Consider the following 14140-nt stretch of genomic DNA (forward strand, 5'->3'; position numbering starts at 1 on the left):
GGGTCCTGGATCAAGCCCTGCATCAGGCTCTCTGCTCAGTGGAGAGTCTGCTTCCCACCCACTGCCTGCCTCTCTGTCTACTTGTGATCTCTCTCTGTCAAATAAATAAATAAAATCTTTAAAAGTAAATAAATAAAATTAATTAAAAATAACAGCTTTAAAAATAGCTTAATTTGATGGAGAATACCTTTTATAGTACCATAGTCCTATGTGGAACCAGCATGTCCCTCCATTCATGTTCTTAAATAAAAGCACATCAGAAAAACTTCAGAGTTATCTTAATATTAATAGTGAATATTGTTTGTTAAGGTTATTTCTAGGTATTTCACATTTTTTTTGCTCTTGTGAATGCTAGCTCTTTGACCACTGTGGTTACTGCTCTTACAGAGAAATTTATATTTTTAGAAATGGCTATTGTCACGAGCCACGTTACTAGCTTATCCGCTCTTGAAATTTCAAGCTGATTTTGTGTGTCAATTGTACTTCAAATTTAAAAATTTAAGGTGATCTTTTTGAATTTTTCATGGAGACAATCACATTATTTGCAGACACAAGGATTCCGTCTCCTCATATCTCATATTCGTAACTCGTTTTTTATTTTCTTATTTGAGCACATTGGTTAGAACATGTTAAACTCTGTTTAATGACAGCCACTATGACAGAAGCCTCACGCTTTCTGTCTGGGCCCAAAATGTCCTGTCTGCAACGGGAGGGCCATACTGGCTCCTTCCCAGCGCCTCCTCCCTGAACGCTTGTCTTTTGATGTATTCTTCCCTACGCCCTCGTCAGCAGAAACCCGGCAGGAACGGTGGCTCATCATTTCCGTCTCCTTCCTGACAATATTCTTCTCAGTGATAGCAGCTATTTCAGTCAAAAACTCTATGTGTTCTAGTTTTTCCAGTAGCTGATTTTAGGGGGAAATGCGATTGGTTTCATTTATGTTGTTTTCTGTTACCTTTGCTGAGGAGAGGCTGATGATGTGTTGATCTTTCTCATTTGTTACGATCTCCGTGATGCTGAACATGTGCCCCACGAGCTTCCCCACTGGCTTGGTGCTGATGTTGGGGTGCCACAAACGGAGCACCTTGTCATCTCCTGGAAAGGGTGACATGGTGGGGGTTATTAGTTTTCTCCACGACACAGCTGCTCAGAGTTTAAAGAGTCCCTCTCACTCAATCATAACCTTATTGTCCTTCTAATATCAAATCACAGTCTGCTTCTTCCAGGATGCCCTCTAGGATTGACTTGTTTTGGAAACCCTTCCTCCTGTCAAGGCTGTTTGGGAATAATTGTATTTACACACACAAATGTGAATTCTTATAAATATTTTATGAGTCCTTTTCTTGATTCAGTACTTTCCCACTCATTCATGGATTAATGTATTATTTATGCTTTATTTACTTCCCAAAGTATTTTAGACAGCTGTTCTTTTGTTTTCACATTCAGAGGAAGAGGAAAATTACACATAATCTCTACCATTATAACAAATCAAATGTCTCCATCTTCCCTTCTAGCACATATCCATAAGCATATATAATTTGCCTATAGTTACATCCATAGCATACATACTATTTTTTTAATTGTTAAAATCATATGGATACACAGTAAAAGATTTACACAATATGGTAGGGTACAATTTTTGTCAAAAATGTCTTCTTTTTGGGGTGGCTGGGTGGCTCAGTGAGTTAAGCCTCTGCCTTCAGCTCAAGTCATGATCTCAGGGTCCTGGGATCAAGCTCCATATCAGGCTCTCTGCTCAGCAGGGAGCCTGCTTCCCCCATGCCCCCCGCCTGCCTCTCTGTCTACTTGTGATCTTTGTCTGTCAAATAAACAAAAAAAAAATCTTAAAAAAAAAAATCTCATATTGTTAGGTTGCTTTCCAAAATGATCGTACTAAATGCCAAGGCCATCAGCTATATATGATTATACCAGTTTCATCAGATTCTGGCCAGCGCATGGATATTATCATGCTTTAAAATATTTGCTATTTTAATGTCTAAAATGAAACTTTGTTTTTATTTAATTTATATGACAGCTGATGCCGCTGAGTATTTTCTTTCATGTATATCTGCTAATTGTATCTCCTCCTGTGAATTTTTTGATCATATCCTATACCCATGGTCCATCAGAATTCTGGTGGTAGTAAAAATTAAAATTTAATAAAATCTTATTATCATATGCGCACACACACACACACACACCCAGCTTTATGGTAAAGACAGGCTAGCTGTTCACAACTTTAACTGTCTCTTATTGGGCACATCGCTAGATCACATTTCCCAGGCTCCCTTACAGTTAGACGTGGTCAGATTATTGACTCTCAGCCAGTAAACTAAGAGCATTGATTTAGATTGTACATGACTCGTAAGAAATACATTTCCATTTTGTCTGAGTCGTTACACATCTTGGGGTTTATTTGTTACAGCATCTAGCATTACCTGAACTAATGCATAGTCATAGTCTAATTGTTTTTCTTTTAATTATTTATTTACTTATTTTTAAAAGATTTTATTTATTTATTTGACAGAGATCACAAGCAGGCAGAGAGGCAGGCAGAGGGAGAGAGGGAAGCAGGCTCCCCGCTGAGCAGAGAGCCCGATGTGGGACTCCATCCCAGGACCCTGAGACCATGACCCTGAGCTGAAGGCAGAGGCTTAACCCACTAAGCCACCCAGGCACCCCAATTTTTTTTTAATTAAATGATTTGCTTTAATTTAATGATTTAAATATGATTTGTCCAGAATCACATATCAGAAAATGGTATCACAGTAGGAATATTTGGTGCATTCTTGAGCATCTTATTTATTTCCCAGGACCTTCAGAGCACTAGGAAAAAAAGATTAAATAATGTTACAGCCTAAGTTATAATTTATATGTAACCTAAGTTATAAACTCACAATTAACAAAATCTAAAATTCAAAGTGGTCATGTTAGTTAATCAGGTAGCATATATTTTGTAGCCCACAGGATGAATTTGCTGATATATATTGGACTTTTTATGGAAATATACTTGCACACACTGAAAGAACCAGTGAGTTACGTGGGAGAATTAGGTGACTTGCCAGTTGGATATTCATAACCCAGGGAAATGTGATAGACACAGATATTTTCATAATTCCACGATTATGTTGTCTGGCTCCATGAAAAAAGGGAAAAGAGTATTTTCTTAACCTTTTTATTTCTCCCCTTTGCGTATTCTAAACCATTCATCAAATCGTAGCCTGACTGTATTTCCAAGACTATTTCAGAATGTCTTCATAGTCTTTAAAACCAAGAGCCCCTCCCTATGTGCCCCTTGCCCCTGGCATCTTTTATAATTAATGACCCAATTTTCTGGACCATCCACTTAAAAGCAGAACTTATTTCTTATTATACCATCTTGACTGTGTAACCCACAGTAGGAGTTCACATATTTATTGAGCTCCCATAACTTCAGTCTTGGGATGCTGAATCCTGGCCCAGAGGTTTGACTATCTAGTGGCACAAGAGAGGGAAAACATGTATCCAAACAAAAATAAGCCTCTGTTGAATGTTCGCCTGACTCCTGTTTCATTCCAGAGGTCCCTAGGGACCTGAGTCATACTAGAGATAGGCTGAAAAATCTCAGGGCCACAGCTCACTCTTACTTTCCGTTTCTCTGGCAACTGGTATGGATTGAATTACTTCCCCAAAATTCAAATGATGAAACCTTGACCCCTAATGTGATGGTATTTGGAAATGGGGCCTTTGGGAGATAATTAAATTTAAATGAAGTTATGAGAGTTGGGCCCTAATGATGGGATTAGTGTCCTTGTAAGAAGAGACCAGAGAGCTCGCTTACTCTCTGTCTGAGAGCGAGAAAACAGGATCTGCAGGCCATCTAGAGGGCTCTCATAGACATTGACCACATCCTGGCACTTTGACCTTGGACTTCCAACCTCTAAAACTGTGAGAAATAAATTCCTGCTGTTTAAACCACCAGCCTATGGTATTTTGTTATGGCAACCTAAGCTGACCAAGACAGCACCCAAGATATTTTAAGGACTATTTTCAATGGGTAAGTGGGATATTTTCTTTGTTTCATTTCCTTGTTTCTTTGTTTCTTTCTTTAAGTAGGATATTTTTTTAAACTTAAAACTTCCCTGTTATCCTTATTAACAAGAAGAAAAATATCTTGAGAAATTACTGTACACTTGACATTTTGCTAGATGTTGAAGATACAAAAAAATTCTAGATACTGACCCTATTGAAAGTCTTTTTTTTTTTTTCTTCAGAAGACCAAAACATTCCCTTTCAGACTTAGTTGCAACCCTTCCTTCCTAATGCTGCCCCCGATCACCGTCCCCAGCCTCAGATGGCGTTAAGGCTGCTTCTTCCCATTCTGAGGGTGTTTGCTTCAGATTTTGTTTATGGCATGAACTCTATCCAGCCATTGAGGTTTGTATAAAGATTTGTTTACCCATTATCTGGTGAGGCCATATTTCTCATCTATAGCATTTGACAAATAGCAAGTACATAATATGCGTTTGCTAAGTAAGTGAGTTGTCTAATTGAGTGACTCATGAAGTGCCTAAAAAATACTGATTTTGGGAAAATCTACCTTGATTTGAAATAGGGCTCCATAGCTCACGAGCCTTATGGCTCAAAGAAGTGATCTCACCTCCTGTGTCTGGGTTTCCTTATCTGTATATATAATGGGGATGACCAGAATTTATGTCATAACCTCATTGTGAGACTAAATGGGGTCATCCATGGATAATCTGAGTGGTTCCTGGAATATGAGCTAATTCTACTCTGTTTTTCTTCTAGATCCCTGCCATTTGCAACACGTTTTATAAAATGTTTGGGGGGAGAGAGAAAGGAACTGATACACAGATGTATGAAACATGGGCCCTGCTCTGGAGAGTTTGAAATCTAGTGGTAGCACTAGGGCAAGCATAAAAGTTATAGAGGGAAAGGAAGTAGTCACAGAAAATAACAATATGAAGGTAGGTCTTAATATTCTAAACAATACTTATGGTTCATTAGGGGTTAATTCCTTGCTCCTTTATTTTTTTCCATTTATTTTCAGTTTCTCTCTTTCTTTTTGTTAATCAGGATTCTGATAAAGCCACATATAAATATAGAATTTTCTTTCCTTTAGCAAGTTCTTATCTCAGCTGGTGAGTCAGTGGATCCAAATGTCTCACTCTTGAGGACATGAGCTGGCTCAGTGCACAGAGAAAAGGAAGGGAGGGAGGGACTATGGGAACAAGCTTACAGTGGTCCTGGTGGTCCAGGGGGGAGGAGCAGGGGCTGGGAGCAAAGAGAATAGACTGGAGCTCCCAGCTGACTAGTCACATGTCAGGTGATGAGTTGAGGCAAATCATTCTCTCTTCTGGGGCCTCAATTTTCTTATCTGTATAGTTTTGATCTCCCAAGATTCCTTCCCACTCTGAAGTTTTATGATTGTGTGCTGTGGAAGGAGAGGTTACAACAGTGAGAATACAGAGCACTCTGGAATTGTAAAGGTCATGAGATAATTCCCTTAAAGCAATATCTTGCTTGCGTTGACTTTTTGCTGGCAATGGCTGAGAAGTCTCGTCCTTGCTGCAGTATGTTCAGAACCTGAGCCTCGGGCCCCCAAGCGGTTGGCCAGGCTGCCCCTGAACTGGACTTTATCACTTCTGGAAGATGAGGTCAGGCTACCCTTAGAAAGAAATCTGTGACTTGGGTGCCACAGGAAGAAGGATACAACGGAAGACTGCCATGTGGGAAACGCGGCAAACAAAGAGCCTTGTCCAGTGTACATTATGAAGGAAGCCCCGTCTTACGGAGGTCTCCTCCAGTTGGCTACCAGAGGTCCTCCAGCTCTGCTTGCTTTCTGATGATAGCAGTGGAATCCTCATGTTATCTGTGCGGTGGTTTTTTAGAGCCAGAATGACCAGAAATGGAGGTGATACTAAGCTCTGAATGCCGACAGTGTTTAATCCACATTGTTGTTATTATGATTATGAATCTGTTCCATGTGTCCCATGAATTCAGTTCCATGAATCTGCTCGTGCGCCACGTGGTATCACAGCTGTGTATTAACATGCCCTATTCGTACCACTAAATTTTGAATTCTTGAAGGTTAAAATGCAACCTGATCTCTATGATTCACGACGCCTAGTCTGTAGCAGTTGTGCAGGACACGCTGGTTGAATGAAACATTAACAGATGCACGCAGAGCCCCCAGATTATCTTGGATGGCAGAGAATCATTTTTCTACATCGAACCGCCCAAAGTAGGAGTTTAACTCTTAAAATGGCCGATAGAGACAATCATGAGCTAAAAAGAAATCCTCAGGAAGTTTGCGATTTTATTTGGTTTTGTTTTTGTTTGGGTTAAGTACTTTGTCCTGGTTTGGCTTTGTTTTCTCCAGCTCATCAAACGTCCCTGCAAATTTCACACATTCAGCTACGCCTCACGAAGTTGCTTTCATAGTATGTGTTGAGTCATCAGCTGGGCCACACGGTACATTTAGCAACGTGCTCGGCTGAGTCACTCATCAACAAAAGTATTCTCCTGAGGAAAACGTGTCTCTAGTCACTGAGGAATTGCATCTTCTACTAACAGAGGCTCCGTAACTGTGACCATTTAATAATTTTTGCACGGTGAGAAGTATCAGTTGCTTGTCAGTCATGCTGCTAAATGTTTCGTTTTGGTAAAGGAGCTAGAAAAGTAAGATTCCAAGGCTGTAGCTGGCCATCTCACAATATAATGAGTGTTGAGGTTCACGAAGGTCAGACATCTTAATCTGTAAACACAAAAATGATTTGAATCCCAGAACTGGACCAAACACATTTTTTTCCCCTCAGAAATGATTAAAATGCTTAAGATGACAAACTATATGAAAGCTGGTCAATTCTTAACATTTTGAAGTATTTTGTGTGAGAACAAAGGGCTGGTCAAAGGAGTTGGTTAAGATTAATGGGACAGCTTATCTTTTCAGAACAATCAGATTTTAGAAATGGGATCTCACTTCAACTGCGCCATTTTACTTTCTCGGAGGGTTTCCTGTGAAAGGTTTGAGTTGAAGGAGGACAGAAGGCCACAACTGTCACAGAACTGAAGACCTGCCCTGTTGAGGGCAGTATCCCTCGCACTTTGATTCTGGGATGATTTCGCTGCTTCTTCTCTGAGGACCGCTGTGTTCTTTCCCTCTCATCCCTGGAGCACCCCACCTCTTCTTCTCGAGTGGTCAGGGCCATTTCCCTCACAAGGAAGAAGCCAAGACAGTCAACTCAGCAAAGGGCAGCAGGGATCCAGAAAGTGTAATATAAGCACGCCACTTCTTTTTTTTGAAAACATGTAATTTTAGTATTCATTCCCTTATGAGTTCTAGACTTTGGCATGGAGCTCTTCAAAGGATGACCTCAATTAGCACAGCTCAAAGACTTGGACCCCTGTTCGTACTTAGAATCATCACTACCAGGTGCCATGAAACTTGCTCCCAGTCCAAGACATAACCCCCACATTCTACTCTGCAGACTTCTTACCCATATGCTTTGCTTTCTTTCCTTAATGTCCTTAGTTGAAATTTAAAAGTCTGTGGCCCATTAATGCCTCATTTTTCTGAGCACACAGAGCTCTGACTATACACTGAGTACCAGTAAGTTACAATATACCTGATTAGCAGAGAGGGTTCCAAATTTTCCAAAGGACATTTTAATTTATCTCCCTATGAACAGGAATTTCTTTAAACAACAGAATCAGGATTCTTCAAGCTCAACGGGATCTTGGAATTCCTGTAGTCTAACTTCCTCATTTTACCAGATATGGAACGTGAGCAACGGGAGATTATGTGAGAGCTAAAAATCATACGGCTGGTTAGTGTCCGGGCTATGAATAAAACCAACTCTTCTAACTTTCAATGCATTGTTTTTGCTTGTTTTGCTTTCTAGTAGATTGCTACGTAATTTGTTAAAAATAATGTTCGAACCATAAGCTAGTTTTACGTAAGTCTTGTCGAAGGGTCAAAGTGGAGCACAAATTACAATATGAATACTGTGCATTTGCTAAAAAAAATTTTAGCTCTATGTCCTCAGGGAAGATTGCCAGGTGTGAAGTGAGAGTGTAGCTATCGTCACACTGTTGGCCCTTGAACAACATGGGTTTGAACTGCGTGGACCCACTTATACACAGATTTTTTTTTTTAAATAAATACACTACAGAACTATAAATTCATATTTTTCTGTCTTATGATTTTCTTAACATTTTCTTCTCTCTAGTTTACTTTATTGTAAGAACACAACGTATAATATACAGAACATACAAAATACATGTGAATGCAAAGTTTACATTATCTGTAAGGTTTCCAGTCAATGGTAGGCTACTAGTAGTTAAGTTTTGTGGGAGTTCAAAGTTACATGTGGACTTTCTACTGTTGGCGGTGGTGGCAGGGGGGTGACTGGCGCCCCGGACCTCTGTGTTGTTCAAGGGTCAACTGTACTTACCAATATCGGCATTTCAGGGCTGAGGCAGGCTAGTCGTGGTAGAAAACCAAACGTCATAGCTGTGTGTGTTTTGGGGGAAGGAATTTGAAGAAATCTCACGTGGAAGGAGCCGGGAGCACTTACTCATCAAACATTTTTGCTCTTTTAATAAATATTCTTGCTCAAAGCATTTTCCAAATGGTACATGTGTTGATCTTTTGGATAGCAGAGCTTTCTTAAAAATTGTGTTTGCTCTTTCCCTTCCTAATGTTCAGATCTTCAGTATAGGCCATTTCTTGATGTTTACTTGAGTTTCTGCGTTGCTCATTTATGTCTTTCAAGTCCACATGCTCCTTGTTGAAGGTGACTCTGATCTTGAGGTGCCCCTGGGAGTTCATCTCACTCACGCTGGCAGCCTGGGGGCCCTCACAACCCTTCATCCAACTGGGTCTTTTTTCATCACCAGAAGGAGCATACTCCCAGGTGTCTTAATCCCACTTGACATTCAAGCTCAAACAGGAGATGTGTTTGCTCTCTTTCCCATGTGAGCACCCTCTTCCTGATCTCTGGTAATAATACAGTTGCTACTCTTCCGTTTTCCCCACCTTACAAACTTGATCCCTCTTATTAATCCCAATGTCATTCCGGCTTCAGGTTTTATGACTGATTTCTTTCCCATGGGATTGGCTCTGTCCTTTCTTCTTCCATTTCACTTGCAATAATCAGACCCTCACCACTTCACTCATGACTCCCAGAACAGCTTCCTGACTGGAACCTCCCATTTCATTTTATTCCAACAAAACCTCCACACTTTTGTCAACATGACTTTGTCTATGTGTTGTAGACAGATTGAATAAATATTTGTTGAAAATCTACTATGTGCCAGGCATACATTATCTCAATTAATCTTAAGCACCACCATATGAAGTATGTGTGTTTTTGTTATTGTTAGTATTATTATTAGCAAATTTATATTGTGCACTTACTGTGTGCTAAGTACTTTATTCAAATTTGCTTAATTCTTATAATAATCTTATGAGTGGGTACTATTATCCAGTCCCACTTTAGAGTAGACTGAAACTTAAAGGGATTAAATGACCTGCCCAAGGCCATACAACTTGCTAGAAAGACAACCAGGATTTGCACCCAGACGGTCTGACTCCAGAGCCCAGGCTTGAAGCCATCTTACTATATTAGCACCCTAGGGTTAGAGGTGACAAGTCTGAGGCTTGAGGAACGTTTCTATCCTCCACCTTCCCCTCTGAGCCACACATACCATACTCTCCACAGACGACCGTGTGTCCTATGTTCCATCCTCCTTAAGCCTTAAACATTAGAATGCTTCTGGGCTCTCTCCTTGGCCTCTTTTCTGCTAACTCTAAAACACTGGCCCTTGACCCTTTTGGACATGAACCCCATTGAGGACTTGATAACATTTTGGACTATCTCTGCAGAAAAATGCACATAGACACACAAGTTTCAATAGGCCACAGGGGACCCCAGAATTCCTCTAAAGCCCGCACAGGGCCCCTAGGCTGGGATCTCATGCTCTCATGCACTGAAATAACTTCTAGAGAGATTAAAGATCCAAACATAAAATTAAAATTTAAATTTAATTTAATTAAAAATTAAAGATCCAAACATAAAATATAAAGCAATAAAAAAGTTAGAGTAAGATATGGAAGAATTTTTAACCCATATCCCGGTGCCGGAGAAGAACCTTCTAAGTGTGCCATTAAATCCAGAAGGCACAAAGAAAAGGAATGACAGATTTAACTTTATGCAAATTTTTTAACTCTATGAAAGGCTCCCTAGGAGCAAAACTCTGTCATTTAATGAGAAGCACTCTGTCGTTAGATTAATCAAGGAGACCACTGTTGGCAAAGTAGAGAATCTCTGTACAACACGAACTGTTCCCTTACCTCCAGTGACAATCACGTTTGCTTTTGTGCAGTAACAGAAAGTGTTGGCTCCTCTTGGCATGGAGAACTCTCTGACAGGCCTGGGAAACACAAATTAGATGTAAAGCCTCTACAATTCCCTATATCCAACTAATTCTAACATACACGTAGGTTGTGTTCAATAGGCTCATTTCTAAGCTGGTTGTAAATCTATGTAACCACAGAAACTATTATAAGTAATGATGAAATCCGCACTGACCGACAGAGTCTACTTGTTCCATAATGTGGTGATATTAGCACAGTACTCTGTACTGTTTCTGCTTAACAGGAAACCCAGTCCTCCCCGCTGGGGTGGTAACCAGAGACCGATCCTTCTTAATCCAGAAAGGATAATGGATGGCTAACTGGGTCCGTTTGGTGTACACAAGGCCAGGAACACCTTTGGACATGTCCTCTTCTCCCACCAACCACATCCCACTGCTGTACAGTCCTGTTGACTTAACCTCTAAAATACACCTGAAATCTGACCACTTCTTCCCATTCTCATTACAGTGTCTAGGTTCAAGCCTCCGAGCCCCCCCACCAGACCTTCTGCAACAAAGTGCTAACTTCTCAGCTTCCACTGTTGTCCATCTTTCTGTCTATATTCCCACCTCAAATCCTGCCGTCATTCTTCAGCCACGATGGTCTTCCTAAAACCTGAGTTAGAGCACAGCACTTCTCTCCAGGGGCTTCCCGAGGCTCCAAGAGGAGCCGAGCTCCTTCATCTGGCCTGCCTGGCCTGCATGGTCCTGGGAGGCCCCATGCCTTCCTCTCTCCCCTCATGCTGTGCTCCAGCTGTCCTGCTCTACCCAGCCCCTCTTCTGGCTGCACTGAGCTCTCTCCCTCCTCAGGAGATTCTGCACAAGCCCAAGATGTGCTGGCCCCAGATGCCAGCCCCTCTAGCAAATGTCCTCCTGTGAGTGTCAGCTCACATGCGCCCTTTCACATGGGCCTTGCCTCGACTCCACAGTCCTGCCCTCACTAATGGAGTAGTGTCTTCTATCCCCTGGTACCATGTTATTTTCCCTACAACTAGAGCATCTATTATATAATTTTGGTATATAGGTTTTGAGTGTTAACTTGGTATCTGTGAGTATTACTATGCTGGGCTTAAAAGAGCTGAGCTTGAGTGAAAATGTGTAGGTTTAAATCCTGGCTTCATCCAGTGCCTCGGCGTCCTAATTTATTAAATGGGATAATAATAATACTACTGCCCTCAGGTACTGGCAATAGTTGAGAGCTGTTACTGCATCTGATGAGATGGGGAAAAGAAGGAGTCATGAAAGGAGGCACCCAGAAGGAGCCCCAGACCAGGAGGTAAGCAGACCCTGAAGCCAGGGCGGGGGGAGGGAGTAGGAGATGGGGGTGGGGAGAGGGAGGGAAGGAAAGCAACTGGCCTTCTTCTCCTCTTGCCTCGGAGGCTTGTGTGTTCTTTCCTTTCCTTTTAAACACACACTGTCGTGTATATCATTCTGTTCTTTGTATTTTCACTTAATATTATATCTTGAAGATCTTTCCAAATCAGTACATAAAATACTTCCTCATTCTTTTCTTTCTTTTTCAAAGCTCATGAAAAGAAGCCTCAATGTAGTAACATAAGTCTAAGTCAGAATTCAGAATTGTGAAAATGTTTAAATGTCCTAGAGAAGAAGTAGACAGTTCTGACTCGGGACTCATTTTGAGTTTTGCCAATGACAGACTCTCTAACTGTCGCGGGTAGATGGACTGAGCTGAGCTTCATGGGGCTACAAACCAGGAATGGCACCATTTTCTTCTACCTCTGTCTCCAAACAAGGCCTCTTCCCGTGTCCCCCTGCACTGACAACAAGGCCTCTTGGGCCAGCTCCCATTAGCACAGCTTCTATTAAGATACCTACTGTGTCTCACGGGACACAGTTCACCTGGCTTGCCACACGGAGCAGTGTCATTGTGACCGCAGCCCCTCCCATTGTCATTGGTCCAAGGGAGGAATGTGTCCATTAGCAGAAGGCACGGTGCCTCGGGCTCATGGTACTTTCAGGGTCCTACAAAAATGCTCTAATTGTTCTTAAAATCAGAAGGAAAGAAAATGTAAGTTTGAGGTCATAATAAATGTTTTCATTTTTTCTCACATCAGAAAAAAAAAAATTTCCAGAAACCATGAAAATCTGACTTTTTTCTAAAACAGAAAAAATATGGACGTATTTAAAGTTATATCAAAAATCATGTGGAATATTGAATAGTATTATGGTGGGAGGGACCCATGAAGGCAAAGTACCCAGGGCCACATAAGTCACAATGTGGCCCAGCCAGCAGCCTTCCCCACCCACCCCTTTTGGCTCTTCTGGAGCAGGTTCTCATGGAATGGGTTCTCCTGAAGCTGTCCTCACTTGGCTTGGGGTAGGGGGAGTTCTCTCTCCAACCTCCACTTTCTACCCGATGATTCACCCCAACAATCCCCAATTAGTCCCACACCTGTGTTCCTTGATTCTTCTCGTCAATTATTTTGGAATTGCTAGTTGTCCCCTCTTTGCTGGGGATGGACAATGGCAGGAAGGGTCACAGGACTGCTCTGACTAACTTGTAATAATTCTGAGGATGTTTCAGCAGACTTCCCTTGAAAATGGGGCATTAGTTAAAATCCCAAGGCAGTAGGAAAAGAACTATTTGATATCCTGTTAGTTGATCATTAAAAATAATCTATCATTTTCTCAATTTCTCAGCATCTGCAATGGAACTTATACACATTTAGCATTTACATTTGTTGTTGTTATTTTAAATACCTGCCCAATAGAATTATACTCTCTATTTTTCTGGCCCACATTGTTAGATGGATTACAAATGAATGAACTGTACCTTTAACTATTTCAGCTTTTAAAGCTATAATTGATGTCAATTGATGAAAAAACTCAAAAATAGATATTTTATATACATATTCAACTGTATATTTTTGAACAGATTGCTCTTTTGTGTGTTCACATCTCTATAATATTCTTTTTTTATTAATTATTTTTATTAACATAAAATGTATTATTTGCCCCAGAGGAAAGGTCTATGAATTGTCAGGCTTACACATTTCCCAGCAATCACAACAGATGCCCTCCCCCATGTCCATAACCTAGTCACCCTCTCCGTACCTGTCCCGCAGCAACCCTCAGTTTGTTTGAGATTAAGAGTCTCTTATGGTTTGTCTCCCTCCCTATGCCATCTTGTCTCATTTTTTCCTTCCCTACCCGCCAAACCCCCCACATCAGGGAGATCATATGATAATGTCTTTCTCTGATTGACTTATTTCACTCAGCATAATACCCTCTAGTTCCATCCACGCCGTTGCAAATGGCAAGATGTCATTTCTTTTGATGGCTGCTTTTTTATTCTGTTACTAGGTATATCTTACTCTAACCAAAACACACCAAACCATTCTAAGAAATCAAACACTTTGTAAGAAATCTATTATGGTAATATCAGCTGGTATTTCTATAGCATTCTACATCTAAAGAGTGAAGAATGTTTCTACTCATATCTTACAATGCAGGGAAATATTTGGTTTTATGTTTGGACTTGAGCCTAGGTCTTCCACACCGTTTTCTCTCCTCAAGGATTTGGTGGTCGGTGAGAGGGGGTGGGAGGGCCACCCACTTGGCCAGGGTGTCTCAGTGAGCCCCGTAAACACCACACATGGCACATGGCACCAGGCTCGGTCTCATGTACAAGGTAGGCCCACGTGGTCCATTCCGTAGAAAATAAAATGTAGACACCATAATACTTTGAGCATAGAAGGCT

The 14140-nt window shown here is 41.1% G+C and overlaps 1 protein-coding gene across 3 annotated transcripts in view; it reads right to left on the reverse strand.

Annotated features, from left to right (window-relative positions):
• Positions 1 to 14140, reverse strand: part of WDR64 (WD repeat domain 64) — a 137587-nt gene that overhangs the window by 71420 nt on the left and 52027 nt on the right. For all 3 annotated transcript variants that reach the window (XM_032862931.1, XM_032862930.1, XM_032862932.1), the window contains 2 exons: positions 10358 to 10437; positions 956 to 1095 (listed from right to left, as the gene is read on the reverse strand). In XM_032862931.1, coding sequence (XP_032718822.1) covers positions 956 to 1095; positions 10358 to 10437 — 220 coding nt within the window. The remainder of the gene's footprint in view (positions 1 to 955; positions 1096 to 10357; positions 10438 to 14140) is intronic.

This window comes from Lontra canadensis, unplaced genomic scaffold, assembly GCF_010015895.1.
Source record: "Lontra canadensis isolate GAN:19392208 unplaced genomic scaffold, GSC_riverotter_1.0 scaffold24, whole genome shotgun sequence".
In the NCBI taxonomy this organism is placed as follows: Eukaryota; Metazoa; Chordata; class Mammalia; order Carnivora; family Mustelidae; genus Lontra; species Lontra canadensis.